Source organism: Mesoplodon bidens, assembly GCF_964165515.1.
Source record: "Mesoplodon bidens genome assembly, chromosome: 2".
NCBI lineage: Eukaryota > Metazoa > Chordata > Mammalia > Artiodactyla > Ziphiidae > Mesoplodon > Mesoplodon bidens.
The window spans coordinates 186,396,981-186,413,347 of NC_138177.1; the positions used below are offsets into that span (position 1 = coordinate 186,396,981).

General features: G+C 50.4%; 1 protein-coding gene across 3 annotated transcripts in view; it reads left to right on the plus strand.

The window, feature by feature from the left end:
• Positions 1-16,367, plus strand: part of GNB1 (G protein subunit beta 1) — a 93,731-nt gene that overhangs the window by 75,590 nt on the left and 1,774 nt on the right. For all 3 annotated transcript variants that reach the window (XM_081224818.1, XM_081224817.1, XM_081224816.1), the window contains 6 exons: positions 2,612-2,675; positions 3,775-3,937; positions 12,042-12,108; positions 13,560-13,761; positions 14,363-14,579; positions 16,139-16,254. In XM_081224818.1, coding sequence (XP_081080944.1) covers positions 2,612-2,675; positions 3,775-3,937; positions 12,042-12,108; positions 13,560-13,761; positions 14,363-14,579; positions 16,139-16,245 — 820 coding nt within the window. In that variant the 3' untranslated portion in view covers positions 16,246-16,254. The remainder of the gene's footprint in view (positions 1-2,611; positions 2,676-3,774; positions 3,938-12,041; positions 12,109-13,559; positions 13,762-14,362; positions 14,580-16,138; positions 16,255-16,367) is intronic.

Sequence of the window (16,367 nt, forward strand, 5' to 3'; positions counted from 1 at the left end):
TTTTATAATGCCCTTATATGAGAGCTGTGTTTTACAATAATAAACAAGGAAAACAAAAAATGATACCAAAGAGGACCTTTGCTATCCAGACCCCTTCAGAGACTTTTTTTTGTTTTTTTTGTACATAGCCGTGTTTTCTGGAGGTAAAATGGGTAAAATTTTGCCTCTTTAAAGTCCAAAGAAAGTTTATTTTTATTTTGGGTGTACATTTTGTTTAAGGCATCTTCATAAACAAAGGTTATTGTACAACCTTTTTTCATGATTCAAGACTATATTTTGGGAATGCCACTTATTTGATCATGTTTGTATAATTCATGGATACTCTCAAACTATTGCACTGATTAGCAGTTTTCTTTTAAAACTATAGAAGATGCCCCCAGTGAGGTTTGTGTATGTGCATGTGTCAGTACATACTATGTATGCATTTATAATATGCTTATCAACACGTTGTAATTTTTTTATACTTAATTTTTTTATACTTTTTATACTTTTTATAAAATTTGAGAGTCTCAGTCACATGAATTAATGCTAAACTTCCCCCCCCTTTTAATTAATTAATTTATTTATTTTTGGCTGGGTTTTCGTTGCTACGCGCGGGCTTTCTCTAGTTGCAGCGAGCGGGGGCTGCTCTTCGTTGTGGTGCGCGGGCTTCTCATTGCGTTGGCTTCTCTTGTTGCGGAGCACGGGCTCTAGAGCGCAGGCTCAGTAGTTGTGGCGCACGCGCTTAGTTGCTCCACGGCATGTGGGATCTTCCTGGACCAGGGCTTGAACCTGTGTCCCCTGCATTGGCAGGTGGATTCTTAACCACTGTGCCACCAGGGAAGCCCTATCTCCCCTTTTTGAAGTCTGCTGAAGTGTTATAACTGAGAGTGAAATGCTGCTAACCCAGCGAGGCTTGAGAGTCCTCCCTCCTGAGAGTAAATGAAGGGCCTGAGGCCTTTGGATCTGGACCTCTATCTACTTAACCCCTGTTTTTAGTGTCCTGGAGCCCTGGGCATCCTCCTGGCTCTTGCCTCTGTTCTGGCTGGGTGGCATCTCGGGGGAACTGAGAGCTCTAGGAGACAGAAGGAACCAGGTCCCAAGCGGTCGTCCTACTGGGGATTAAGAGGTGTGTCTTTTCTCACCTTCTGGAGGATCAGGGGCTGCTTAATGTCTCTCTAACCCTGGGGCACGTCAGCACATAGTAAGCTTTCCGACCAGGAGGCCTTTCTAGAGGTGACCCTCCTGGCGGACGAGCTTCTTTACGTCAGCTCTGATGTTCATCCAAAGCCTGTGCTTAGAGGAGCCTGGCGGAAATCGAGCCGCAGAGCAACCCTGGTTCTGATTACACGGGGTCTTTCAAGTGCCTGATATGTTTATAACTGCCCCTCGATGCAGGGATTTACTTTAAGAAATTGCATCCAAAGAATAATAGGATTGGAGCCTGCACATAGTTCAGTTCCGGGATACGTTTTTCATGCAGTGCTGAACACGTATTTATTCCCTGCCAGACTCATTGCTGGCTCCCTGAGAAGGGTGTGCATCAGAGCGTAGAGTTGGATGAAAAGGACCAGTTGTCAGAGGGATTCGAGTGATTTTACCTCCAGGTTTTGACCAGTTCAGGAAGCCAAGTATATTGCAGCTGAAATGGTTGAGACCTGTGTTTTGATAAAATCTCTAAAACTGAAAATCCTTCTCCTTATTTACCATGCTGACACGTATCTCTGCATGGGATTATGGAGAGAGCCTTCTTGCCATTCCTCGAAAACAGCACAGTCTGTAGAACAGAGTTCCTTAGGATATCTTATGAGTAGCGGTGGTTCCCTGAATTTACTCTCACTTGAAATTCCTTTGCCCATTAGTCATGTTTTCCTTTTGCAGTTTCTGTCTTCTTTCTGCAAATACAGACAGAGCACCTTTTCAAGACACAGATCCCAAACGGCACAGTTGACCAAAGCAAAAAAATAGTTATGAAAAATATTCACGATAGTTAAGTAGTCTCTTCTGTGAGACCAGGCACAGCTGTGCTTTAGGTTTTGTCCTCTCTCTGCGAAGCAGGTGGAGCGGGAGCGCCTCCTTAACGTTTGTGAGGGCCTTGCAGTCCCATTTTGGCTCAGTCTGGGAAATTTTCATGTGGTATTTTTGGTGAGAAGTGTCTCATAAATTTTGAATATCTAAAAATTTATTAGTCCTTTATATTTAGGCTTTCTACGTGTCAGAATGGAACAGAAAATTATATACTAAATATTTCCTACCACCTTTGACTCATGAAAGAAAGATATGTAGGTCTCACATCTGATTTATGGTGAACAGAAAACAAACAGAAGCAGTTCTAGGCAACCAGCTTGTCTCATCTGACCAGCCGAGGGACTGTGGCCAGGTCTTCACCTGAAGACAAGCATGATTGAACCTGAGCTGTTATTGCTGGGAATATTTTCTTTTCATGCTTTCACAGTTGGTCTAAGAATTAGAACCTTTTGGGGGGGGGTGCTTATAAATAAGTGCACTTTGTCAGCAAATATAACATTGAAGTGCGTTAGTCATCACTAAAGTTTAGTCTTCATTTGTTGTCTTTGGGTGACTTCCCTTGTTGGTGTGGTACTGATGGTTTGCTTTTTTCTTTTTCCTTCAGGCTTCTAGTTAGTGCCTCACAGGATGGTAAGCTTATCATCTGGGATAGCTACACCACGAACAAGGTAGGTACTGCAAACCCTTCCCTGAAAAGCAGCCCGGGAAAGGCGGGTGTTTAAACTCTGGGTTCACTTACGTAAAATGTATAACAGGAGAGGGTGGGGGAGCACAGTGAGTTCGCTTTTGTGTAAAGTCGTATGGGTCAGGTAGAAGCCCAATCACATGGCTGGCACGTGTCACTGGTGCTGCTGGGCCAGCATGGTGTTGCTGTGATGTGTCGTCTCTTTACAGAGCAGGTTGGGGGAGCCCCCTTCAAGTTTCTAGGGAACTGGAGTCCAATTTTAGCTCAGTCTGGGAAATCTCATGCTTTATTTAAAAATACAGAAATACAGCTTTCCGTTTAGTTAACTAGTTTTTACAAGAAATAATCTGAAAGAGTTTATACTATGAAGTATAAATTAAATTATTTTAAAAATTCAATCCAGGGTTGTATCATATTGAATGAAAAAAGTACTATCCTTGGTCTAAATGTGTGTAACAGACAAAATTCAGTTTTATTTTACTGGAGGATACCACATGTGTATAACAGAATCCAGTACTTATAACAAATCTATCTCAAACACAGGGAGGTGTGTGGTAGGATTAATGACAGTAATTTCTAGTTTGATTACTTCACTAAAATTGCTTTATTTTCTAAGTGAATTTTATGGCCATTTTGACAAGCCAGTGAAATGTTTTCCTTTTAATATATAATTGTGATTCAGAGGCTATGTTGCTGTTACTTAAGTGTCTACCTAACTGTAAGTTATGGCTTTATTAAAACTCTACATTTGGGAATTCCCTGGTAGTCCAGTGGTTAGGACTCCGTGTTTTCACTGCTGAGGACCTGGGTTCACTCCCTCGTTGGAAAACTAAGATCCCACAAGCTACACGGTGTGGCCTAAATAAATAAATAAAACGACATTAGATTGGTGTGAAGCACTGGATTTCTAATTAAATTATTACTTTATTTGACTGCCCACACATATAAAACATTTTCAAAATAATTTTGGCCACTGTTTTGCTGTGCAGTGAAAGTTGAAGACGAGAAGCAGGATCGTAAGTGTCAGTAGTCAATGTTTCTGACCTTGAGCGTGCTTGCATCACGTGTGTTCTGTCCTTTAGGTTCATGCCATCCCTCTGCGTTCCTCGTGGGTCATGACATGTGCATATGCCCCTTCTGGCAACTATGTGGCCTGCGGTGGCCTGGATAACATTTGCTCCATTTACAATCTGAAAACTCGTGAAGGGAATGTACGTGTGAGTCGTGAACTGGCTGGACATACAGGTACATGTTCTCATCAGTAACCTCAAAGTTTATACGCTGTGTGCCTCGCATGAGTTACATGCTATGGACACTCACCTCTTCTCAATAATTACTTAATGAGATTGGCTACAGCAATGGCCAGATATACTCTGAAAATGAAATCAAACACAGGCCTTGACATTCCTTTACCAGTAAGAAGCCTTTGGCTATAAGTCGCTGTAGTGGCCCGTTGTCAAGGATCTTGGGAACGCAGGTGGCTCCGTAGCAGAGGACGCAGTGCGAGGTGTTACTCCTTCTGAACCTCCTTCCATCCTGAGCGCCTTTCCAGAAGGGTTTCCTAATGCAGACATGCATGAGCGTGCACGTGTCTCCCTGTGCGCACACACGTACTTATCCACACACCGAGACGCCCTCACTGATCTCTTGGCGTCCTTCGTAGTGACTGCGTTCTTGGTGCACAGGAAGCGGAACAAGAGTCCTTCAGGCTGAGCGCTTTTGAACGCAGCCAGCTCGAAGCGTTGGGTGGTGTGTTATTTTGGCTTCTGTTTGCTTTGGGGTTGCTTCCTTCTTAACTTTCTATCTTCTTAAAGTAGAGATTTAGATCTTCCTACTTTTTCAAATATAAATTATCCTCTAAGCTACAAATTACCCTCTAAGCATGGCTTTAGCTGTATTATCATTCAGTGGGAAATATTTTTAATACCCTTTTGATAACTTGTTATTGGTTTCTAATCAAACGCCATTATGTTCAGAGAAGATGTTCTGTACCAGTTCTGTTTTTCACATTTACGGAGATTTGCTTCCAGTGGAGCGGGTGGTCTGAGGATGACACGCCACACGCGCTTGGGAGTCCAGGCTGTGGGGCAGGTTCTCAGCGTGTTCATCAAAGCAGGACTTTGACACTGTTCACATATTCTCTGTCTTTAGTTTATTTCTGTCAGTTGCTGAGGCAGGGATGGATTCATGTATTTCTCCCTTCATTCTGGGAATTTTTGCTTCATGTATCTTGAGCTCTGTTAGTAGAAGATATGTTCATGACTGTTGTATGTTCCTGAAGAAGTAAGTGACCCTCTTTCTCAGAACCTTCTTTGTTGGAAAGTCGGCTTTATCTGATGTTAACGTAGCTGCTCCAGCCTTCTTAGTCCGACTGTTTGCATGGTGTATTTTTTCCCATCCACTTAACTGTATTTATAAACAGAGTCCCTTAGAGACAGCACACAGTTGGTTCTTTCTTTTTATCCACTCTAAGTGTTTCTGCCTTTCAAATAGTATGGGGTTCATTTCTGTTGCATGCAGTGTGGGTGCAGTGGGATTTGGCTCTCTCACTTTATGGTGTGCTCTCCTTTGCTGCCTTCTTTTGGGTTACTTGATTTTTTAGAGTTCTATTTTAGTTTTATCTGTTGGCTTTTCTGGTTACCTCCAAAAAAGGGTTATGTAGGGATTGCAGTGTACATTCATAATTTTTCATGGTGCATTCAGAGTTATATTGTATCCATTTATATGAAATACAAGAATCTTGTGGCCATAAATGCCCGTTTTCTGCCCTTCCTCATTCTTTATGAAGTTTTCGTAGGTGTTGCATCTCCATGTGTTATAAATTTTTTTCCTTTAAATGTTCTTAGCCACTTGAAGAAGCCACTTTGAATCGCCTTTTACATTTACTCAAACCTTCACCATCGGCAGCGCTAGTCATTCCTCCTGAAGACGTGAGGTTTTTTCGGGTTCCCTTCGGCCTGATGAACTTGCTTTACCGTTTCTTACCGTTAGTGCAGGTCTCCTAGCAGTGAATTCTGTCTGTTTTCATTTATCTGAAAATGTCGATTATCCTTCATTCTTGAAGAAGTTTTTGCTGGATACATTTAATTCTGGGTTGGTATTATTTTCTTTTAGCACTTTAAAGATTTTTCTTTGTTTTTTAACAGTTTGTGATGTGCCTTGGAGTGACTTTCTTTGTTTATCGTGCTTTAGCACCTTGAATTTGTGAAGTTTTGTCTTTCACTAGATTTGGGAAATACTAGAAATCCATTTTCTGTTCTTTGTTCTCTGTCTTTTTGTCCTCCAGTGGGTGCATGTTCACATCGTCTCTTAGGTTCCTACGGTTCTGCTCCTGTTTAGTCCGTCTCCCGCTTCTCCAGAGCTGTCCTCCAGTACACGTGACTTCAGTCACCTCCAGTGTGGGGTTAAGACCACCCAGCAAGCCATATGTGCCAGATGTTCTATTTTTCAGCTCTAGAATTCGTTTGCTTTTTTAAAGAAATAGTTCTTATTTTTCTGCCGACGTTTCCTTTCTATTTATTATGAGCATATTTAGGATCCTTGGGCATAGTTCCAAGAGCTGGCTTTAAAATTCTTACCTGCCAGTTCTAGCAACTAATCCCTTGAGGTTTGGTCTTGGCTCTTTTCTCTTGAATATGGGGGAGATTTTCCTGCTTCTTGGTACATCTAGTGATTTTGACTTGTGTCCTGGGCTTTGTGCAGACTCTGTTCCCCTGAAGCCCTGCCATTTGGTTCCGTTGGGAGCAGCCACACAGCCGTGTGGGAGCAGCTGTCTTGCCTGTGTGGTTCAGACAGATGTTGGGGCAGTAGGCGTGTGATTTTTAGGGCCTTCTGTGGCTTTCTCCTTTCTAGGTTTCCTTCTTTCACTTTCCAGTTGTGGTTGACCAGAACCCTATTTACTGGCTGTTCAAGAAGGTTGGGCCATAGATCTGTATCTGAGGTGTGGCTGCAAAGAGGAGGCCTGCCCTCGGGCACAGGGCAGACAAGCTTGTTGAGAAACAAGCTCACCCAGTGCCTTTCTCTTCTTCCAAGTGCAGGCTCCCCTTCGGTTTGTCTGCTTCTGCTTCCAGTGCTTTCAGGTTTTTGTCTTTATATTTGTCCAGAGCTTGTGGTGGTTTCTGTGGGAAGGTTGCTCCTGGGGGTGGGAACCCCCCTTCTCGGAACCCAGCCTAAGCTGCCTGCCCCATCCTTGTAAACTGGGGGTTCTGTCCAGTGAGCACCCTTCCTAAACCACTTTGCTTATAGCGTTGATGAACTCACAGCACATTGAAAAACACATTTTTATTGTTTATCGATCCCTTATTATCAGATTCAGTGTATGGACTTCCATTTTTAATTAAATCTTTTTAATTTTTTAACACTTTATTTGCTGAGACAAAGAAATAAAACTAGTATTAGAATGTTTTAGAAATTTTGTTTCCTTCATGTATCATGAAATTATACTTCTTTGGGAGTTGAGTGGTAGGGTTTTTCTAAACGTTTGGCCTCTTAAGAGTGTTTGTGACTTTCTTCAGACATGATACATAATTCAGCTTCAAATCAATAAAGGTTAAAACTTGATAAATTCAAATAGCCTCACTTTAGTCGGGGGGTAAAGGTGTGAACGGTTAGTGGGTTCAACAGATTGGAGGATGTGCGGTCTGTATCTTGTCTCGGTCCTTCTAAGCCTCCATCTGATGACGTTACTGCTCATCACTCAGGCCCCTCTCTCTGGCCTGAGCCTTAAGCTGAGAGCTCTTTGTTGAGCTGTGGTTGGGACGTTTTGTCGTAGAGTCTTAGACACTCAGTTGCACGGAGAACCCATCCTGGTGCTCTTGTCAGCAGTCTCCCTGAGCCCCAGACGGTGTCTGATGGAGTGAGGGCGGGAGTCGAGCCCCTGCGCGCGGTTTCAGGAGAGAGGCTCTTGGTGGTCAGTTTTGTGTTCCTGTTGTTTCCAGAAGATACAAGGGCCCATATGGAGCAAACAGAAGCTTCCTTCTCTAGAGTTGGCCACCCAGGCTTTGGAAACGCTAACAATACTTGAGAGAACAAACATCAGATGACGTTCTGTCTTCTGGTGTTTTGCCTTTTAAGTTTCTATCTTAAGGAGTAAAGGATGCCCTCTGGAAATGGTTAATGGAATGAATTCACAACGATTGAGACGGAACATTTATCATTGTTGCGGTTACGGTGAATATATTACGCATAGAATACAACTTGCCGCGTGCTCTCTTGGTGAAAATACTAATACAAAGGCGTTAGATTGTGTATTTGAGAAATTAGTAATTCCCTAAAAGCTCATTTTCCTTTCCTAACCCTCCCATTGCAGTGCAGACACATTTACCCTTTCTGAGATCACCATGGTCAAGAATTTAGCCAGAGGTTTCCTGGGGGTGACATGACTGCCTTGTACTCTTGCCAGAGGCCCTTGCGGTGGCTACAGTTTCATTTTCCAGGGATGACTTGTCCATGCTGCCTGGGGCTTGAATGCACGTGAAAGCACAGTGGACGGGCCCCCTGACCTGTTAGTTGCTTCTTTCCTGACAGGCGCCAGCAGGCCCCGCTCTGGGAGGAAAGACGTGTCCCACAGTTCTGCTCCGGGCCACACTGTGCTGCTCTCCAGCACCCGTTCTGTGGCAGTGAGTTAACCTGACAGCAGCTGTGGGCTTTCTGTGGTCGCAGCCGGGAACTCAGGCCCCACGGCTCACTTCCTGACCTCACGGACTGCGCCGCGGCTCAGCTACCCTCTGGGCGTCCCCAGCCGGCTCAGCCTCCCAGCAGCAAGAGCAAGAGCGCCCCCTCTCCCAGCCTGGCCACGGGTCCTGGCTGTGCCTGCATTCAGCCTGAGAGGATGCGTGAACCTCCAGGTGGACGGATGCTCCCGGCCTGCTGCTGGGTGCTTGTCCTTGGGCACCAGCAGTTGCTGGGTTTGTCTCTTTGGGGTGGCGTTTCCTCACTCGCAGGCCTTCTTGTTGTTACTTCGTTGTCTCTCTTTCGTCTTCACGGAGCTGCTCAGAGAACGCACCCTCTGCTCCCGGTCTCCGCTCCCCTGTGCACCTCCGAGTGGGTCGGCTTTCCCTCCCCGCCCAGCCAGCTGCCCCTGCCTCCCCCAGGTGCCGGCTGGGCTAAGACTGCCAGCGTGATTCACCGTAGAAAGTTGGGAGAGTAACATTTCTTCTTCTGTGTTTTCAACTTCTAATCCCATCCAGAACTGCAGTGTTGTCCTGCAGAGTTGGAGAGGGTTCCGTTGTAAGGTGCGCTGGTCTGCCCCTGTCGTCGGTCATTGCAGCAGTTCCCAGCTTGTCACTAGTGCGCGTGTTGTGGCTGTAAATACTGTTCTTGCAGAGAAGTGACTTCTCGGGCCATAACCGTGTTCTTGGGGTGAGTTCCCTTGGCTGAGCTGTTTGGTCCGGGGCAGCACTCGCAGTGGCTCACGTGTCTGTGCACGCTGGTCTTCGGTTTTGCCGTCTGGGTCAGCTGCCCTCTGGATGAGGAGGTGAGCTTGCCTGCCTCTCTGGGCCGGGTTCCCGTTCGGTGATGCACTGTCCTGAGACCGCGCCCCTCCCCTCCCACGGGTCCTTGACCTGAGCGCCTGCCCTGCCGCACTGCAACCAGGCTGTCCCCGGCGCGCCTGTGTCCCGCTGCCACTTGTCTCCGTGAGGCCTGGCACCTCCACACTGGGTGCCCACTTTTGTCAGGGTCTGTTCTCCCTGCCCCTCTGGAGGCCTCCGCAAGGCAGCAGCGCCCCGGGGCCAGCCACCCTTCTGCTGAGGACACACACACACTCACACAGCCCCTTCAGGGAATTTGCTCGCTCTCATATAGGCAAAGACAGTAACTGCCACCGTTCACTGAGAACTGACATGTTCAGGCAGCTCTTTTCCTCCCAGTAATTCTCCGGAATGATCCCAGTTCCTCTGGGAGGCCTGGGGCTCGTGAGCCAGCTCACGGGAACATGCACTGCAGGTTAGCAGCTGCGCTGAGAATCGGGCCTACTCTGAAGCCACGGCCCGCCTCCCAGACAGAACGGCCCCGCAGGCTTCCCCGGAGCCCGGGTGCCCCTTGAGGGTCCCCGTGCACACGGGGCGTCACTGGCCTCCTGGGACGCTGGGCTTGTGGGGTCGGCTGCCGAGCCCGCCGGCTGGGCAGTCTGGTGTTCATGGTTGGTGAGTTCCCGTCTCAGGGCTGTTGAGCCTTGATGCTCAGTACTTGTTTGTTAACCTAATTTAAAAGCTGGTTCTGGGACTTCCCTGGTGGTCCAGCGGTTAAGACTCCGTGCTCCCAGTGCAGGGGGCCTGGGTTTGACCCCTGGTCAGGGAACTGGATCCTGCGTGCCGCAACTAAGACTCGGCACAGCCAAATAAATAAATGTGAAAAGAAAAGCTGGTTCCCACCTTTTCTTTCTGGGAGGAAAAAAGATTTTTGTAAAAACTATGATATCCACCTGGTTATTGTCTTTTTCCCTCGATGTACAAAGTACAGAGACCAAACCAGTGAGTTATGCGCCAGCAGCTCTGACTTTGTCTCATGAACAGCAGCATTTGGATGGGGTTGGCCCGTGGACAGCGCAGGTGTGAACTGTAGTGGTGCACTGACACCTGAGGTGCTTCTCCAGATACAGCACACAGGAGCCCAAGTGGGCAGCGTCCCCAGGGAGACCAAGGAACCGCTGTCAACGAGGGCCGACTCCAAGTTTTGTGCAGATTTTCAGCCTCGAGGAGGCTGGCACCTCCGGCCCCCATGTTGTCCGGGGTCAACTGTGTATATTTTGAAAGCTCAAACTACAGGAAGTTAGAAAACGAACACCAAAGCCACCCCAGTGTTCTCCACACGCAGTCTCTTAGGTCCCTGAGACGCCCTCGCCCCAGGACCAGGCGGAGCTCCGTGTGTGTGTGTGTGTGTGTGTGTGTGTGTGTGCGCGCGCGCGTGCCTGTGTGCGTGCACGCGCGCTGCCCCACCCCCCTCTTCATCTGCATGTGTCTTGGAGTCTTAACAGCATTTGTGATCCCCAGGGACCATGTGTGGTTTTGTAGATTTGGTCATTTCCCACAGCCTGCCTGGCTCCTGAGGGTCAGCCAGCTGACATGTGCTGACCATCTGAGGCCCTGAAGAGGCCAGAGCAGGTTGCTAGTGCTCTAGAGCCGAGGCTTTAGCCGGCAGCCTCTGGTCCTTGGGGCGGGAAGCTCGTGGACTCCCTGGGGCTGGACCACCGCCTGCACGAGGTGGGACAGAGGTCATCATTGAGGTCGTGTTTCTTTGTGCTGTTGACCTAGGAGTGCCCCTGTCTGGCCCTGTGTGAGACCAGCTGGTGCTGGGGTCTCCACGACGCTCCTCCCTGTCTGCTGGAATCCCAAGTCAGACAGGCTAGTGCTGTGATGGCGGGTGTGAGGGTCCCAGGGCTGGTTCCCAGAAGGCTGGCTTGAGCGAGGATGAGAGTGTGGCAGGAAGTAAGTGCTGTTCTCGGAGCGGAACTTGGGCTGAGACTCAGCGGGAAGAGAGCCCCTCGGGGCGGCTGAGGGCGCCCGTGTGGTCCCTGGTGTCCTGTGGACGTGACGTGGCCTCCAGGGAGCACTTGACCACAGGTTCTTGTCTAGGCACGTCGTTGCTATTTTGAAATGGTTCTCTCTCTCTGTTTTTTCTATGGGAGACAGTACAGTAATATGTTAGATGAGTGCTTTATTTTCCCAACATCCTTATACTTTCCACATCCGCAGCCTTCAGTGGGCCTCCTCTTTGTATCTCGTCTTTGATCTTACTGATTCACACAGCGTCACACGTGGCTCTGGTGTGGCCTGGGAAGACCTGGCAGGCATGCTTCTCCCTGGCAACAGCCCGGCCTGCTGGGGGCAGGGGCTGCTCTGCCACCATCCCCTGGGCCTTCCGGGGGCAGGTGTGCTTACCTTGCACGCGCAGTTCTCGGGGTCACTTACACTAGGACAAAAGCAGCGCTTGTCCCGTAGAAAACAAATCCACCCCCCACACCCATCCTCATCTCTGGCTCTGGCTGGCCCCTGCAGACCCTCCATCCCTGCTCCTCCCGACGTGTCCAAAAGGGCAGCAGGGGCGCACGGGTGCGCTTGCCTCCCGAGCCTCTCGGGGCGCCGTGCTCACTCGGAGTCCAGTCCTCTGGGCCTGGGGCTGCACCAGCCTGTCCGGGCTCTGACTCTTGCCCGGCAGTGCGTGTTGTCTGTGCTGCTTTCTTCCTCTTTGCAGCACACACGGCAGGGGCCGGGGGTGGTGGACGAGGTATTTGTCTCCCCTTGCTGTGGACCTTCCCGCCATAGTTGTTCTGCCAACGTGTTTTTCCATTTATAAGATCATAGAGTCAGGGGCTCGAAGGCTGGGGCCATCGTGTGTGTCTGTTTTCCAGGTTACCTGTCCTGCTGCCGTTTTCTGGACGACAATCAGATTGTTACCAGCTCTGGAGACACCACCTGGTGAGTACTTGAGCGCCAGACCTGTCTTAATGCTGCTTGCCTTGGCCCGTAGCTCAAGACGCAGGGGAGTTCTCAGGCCATTTTAACTGGAAATGGCCAGGAGGCTTCAGACACAGGTGGCAGTGAGTGACGGGTGGCTTCATGGTGCTCTGTGCAGATTTTAAAGCTCAGAGTTCCATCTTGAACAGCAAAGAACTGATTTTGAAACTACAGTTTTGCATGAAATGCCCGCTTTTCTTTTCTCCCCCTGCATATTTTACCTTTCCAGGCTACCTTTAGTAGTGCTTGGGGGAGTGGGTGTGCTTTAGCCCCTCGCTTAGGTGAGCACTGCCCATTGTGGACTCTTAAGCACAGCTTTAAAAAGTTTGTCACTTGTCACAATTTCACGTGAATTATTTCAAACGAATTAATTTTTAGAGTTTCACCTTCCTTTAGGATAGACCACGTAAACCTCTTTAATGTTTTCACTCGAAGCACCAAAGCATATCCTTTTAAATCTTTAGATAGTTGAGTCATTTTAGGCTTAAACTCTCCTTGTGGGTTATTCTGGTCCTTTGAGGCATGTGGTGGTCAGGAGCCAGCAGGCCACGCAGGGGGCAAGGGGGTGCCCCGGCTGGGTCCTGTTGCATAAGGTGTCCTTTTTCTGTATGTCCATAGGTTCACCAAAGATTTATAATCCATCTGGACTGTCAGTTGGGGAAGAATTTCTGTATTAGAAGATATCTTTGAAAGCTTTTTCATTCGTGAGGGATGTTTTTCAGACCCTGGGAACGTCTTGCTTCCTTCTGTCATCCCTCAGGCCCTAGCAAGGGGCCCTGCACGCTTGGATTTGGGTGGTTGGGCTGAGCCAGGTTTTCTGCGAGGCTTACGGGAAATGAGCAGCTTCCGGTGGCGTTGCTTCTGTGGGTGAAGCACAGAAACAGCACACGCTGTCCTCGCGGCACTGCTGTGTCTCACCTTTGACTGCCCTCCATGTAGCCACCCGAGCTGACGGCTGTGGGCCCGAGCGTAGCTCTTCCGCCGCTGAGTGAGCCCAGTTACGGGCCGCCATGTCCTCATCCCAGCCCGTGGGGCCCTGGAGGGCATGGAGCAGGCAGCAGCAGAGAGCGCGTTCTCTGTCCAGCCTGGGATGGCAGCCGGGAGCTTCCTGCCGCCCCTCGTTGAGCCCGCGCGGGGACCGCACGCATCCCTCTTTGAAAGGGACTCGGGCTCCCTCTTGGAAATCACAGTTAGCGTAAAGCCCGTGGGCGTGTGCTCATCTGTATTGTGTTTGTCTATCGTGTTTACTCATTTGCTTTGTAACAAACCCTTGTAAACAAAGCCGGATTGCAGGTTTTAGATTTGTCTTAGGTGCAGACGTTGACTGCAGTCCTGGGGGGTTAGCAGGGCCGATTGTCACAGGACGGGTCTCCTGAGCAAGTGGGGTGACCGCTGTCATTGCTCTGCCCCAGTGCCCTGTGGGACATCGAGACCGGCCAGCAGACGACCACGTTCACTGGACACACCGGCGATGTCATGAGCCTTTCGCTCGCTCCGGACACCAGACTGTTTGTCTCTGGTGCTTGTGACGCTTCAGCCAAACTCTGGGACGTGCGAGAAGGGATGTGCCGGCAGACCTTCACCGGCCACGAGTCCGACATCAACGCCATCTGTGTGAGTTGGGGTCCGCGGTGCGGGTCGGGGCCCTCCGCCGGCCATTAGCGAGTGAGAGTCCTTCTCTGGAGCCACGGGCTGCAGCGTTAGATTTGAAAACGTTTTCAGGATTAGATGGTCTCTCTTCTCTATGCAGATACAGTCAAATTGAAAAAAACTCCCTGTGGGAGACTCAGCTGTGACTTGATCTGTCCTTGCTGAGGCCTGGCGTATCTCCCGGAGCTTCCCCCATCAGGGGACAGGCAGCGCCGCAGCTGAGCCCGTTGGCCCAGCTCTGCGGGGGCGCGCAGGGCACGGCGGTTGAGGGAGCCTGCCCTTGTCCCCGGCACCCTGACGGTGGGCCCAGTCTCGCGAGGAGCCGTCCTCCTCGGGTTCAGCCTGGCTGCCAGCGGCCTGCAGGGAGCCCAGCCTGTCAGTGGTGGCCACGCTCCTGCTCCCTTGGGAGGGCGAATGGGGAGGGGAAGCCAGCTCTTTGGGGAGGGCGAGCACGTCGCGCCACCCCTGTGCGGGGCCCACAGTCGCTCTGCTGTCGGGCAGTTTATGTTTGCAGTATTTCTTTCTGTGCATTTGCAAATCATCTTGGTTTGCTTTCTCTCTCCAGTTCTTTCCCAACGGCAATGCGTTTGCCACTGGCTCGGACGATGCTACCTGCAGGCTGTTCGACCTCCGTGCAGATCAGGAGCTCATGACTTATTCCCATGACAACATCATCTGTGGGATCACCTCCGTCTCCTTCTCCAAGAGCGGGCGCCTCCTCCTCGCAGGGTACGACGACTTCAACTGCAACGTCTGGGACGCCCTCAAGGCCGACAGGGCAGGTAGGCAGCTGCTGCGCCTCGCCGGCTCACCGGCACAGACGGACCGCACGCGAGCTGAGATGTGTAGGCCTGGCAGGGGGACGAGAGGCAGGCCAGTGGCGGCGGGCTATCGGCCTTGTGCGGCACGCGGTGGGCAGCAATGGGCCAGCCGTTTGGTCTTCACAGCCCCCCTCCCGTCGGGCATGTTGGAAGCACAGACTGGAGCTCACACGTGAAAGGCAGGCGAGAGCTGTGTCGTTCACAAGTGTATTAAAACGCAGGTTGTGCAAAAGATGAGAACTTGCAGTGTTGAAGACAGGGGTTCAGGCACATGAATCGATGCTCATGGAGTCTTCAGTGCCAGAGAGGGTGGGGAAGGGAGCGTGGCTCTGAGCCCGTGGCCTCCCACTCTGGGTGGATCTGCTTCCCGCTCTGCATTGAGCCCCTCTTGCCTCTCCTGCTCCCCCACGTGCCCCCAGCGCCCGCGGCCTCTGCCCCGACAGTGCCTGCTGACACTCAGAGGAGTGCAGGAGGCGCGTGGGGGTGCTCTGAGATGTGGCTCAGATTCCTCTGGAAAAATGTGGAACTCTCTGGCTGATGACTGCTGAGTGTCGACAGGAGGCCCTGTCTTGGGGGGCGGGGTTCACTCTGTGATACCCCAAAGGCCCCTCCCTCAGCGTCCGTCACCAGCCTTCTGTGTTCTGTGCTCTGCACCGGGCCCCGGGCATCACGAACAAATGAAGAGCAGCCTGCAGCCTGCACTCTCGTGCTGTATATTTGCTGTGCTTCTGTTGCTTCTTTTAAATAAATAAATAAATAAATTTATTTATTTATTTATTTATTTATTATTTTCGGCTGCATTGGGTCTTTGTTGCTGCGCACGGGCTTTCTCTAGTTGCGGCAAGCGGGGCCTGCTCTTCGTTGCAGTGTGCGGGCTTCTCACTGCGGTGGCTTCTCTTGTTGTGGAGCACGGGCTCTAGGCGCCCGGGCTTCAGTAGTTGTGGCGCATGGGCTCTAGAGCGCAGGCTCAGTAGTTGTGGCACACGGACTTAGTTGCTCCACGGCATGTGGGATCTTCTCGGACCAGGGCTCGAACCCGTGTCCCCTGTATTGGCAGGAGGATTCTTAACCACTGCGCCACCAGGGAAGCCCCCTGTTCCATTTTTTTATTTAAGCTTCTTTCCGTCGGGAGCGCTCAGGAGTCGGTGCCGGAGGCCCTAGGTTGTTGAGTGTGTGCGTTAGTGCCTTTCAGTTGTGTATGTTCTTTGTTGTCCTGCTGTTACCCATGTGTCTTGATAACAGACACGTTGCCAGGTTCTCCAGTGTGTTTTCCTTCTCTGTGAATCCCTCCCGCGGCCGTGGGCACGTCCACCATGGGAGAGGAGCGTGCCGACCCTTCCTCGCCTTGGACAAGAGTGGGCGTGAGCTTCGGTTTAGTTTCCACTTGACCAGGCTTCCTCTCCTTCCTGGTGTCCTTTCCTCACCACTGAGGCCTGGCAGGGACTGAACCTTGGGGGCTTCTGGGTCTGCTTCAGGGAGTGGCTAGATCCGGGGGTGACCGTGCTGTCATCTGCTCCCAGGGGTCTTGGCCGGGCACGACAACCGCGTCAGCTGCCTGGGGGTGACTGACGACGGGATGGCCGTGGCAACAGGGTCCTGGGACAGCTTCCTCAAGATCTGGAACTAACACCAACAGGTAAGGAGCTGCCCCGTGCCCTCCCTGCTTGGAGCTCTACGCATGAAATTGTGGGTCGGGGTTTCTAAGATTAATTTGGATGTAGCTGACCTGGACTTGTGGACAGGTGAGCA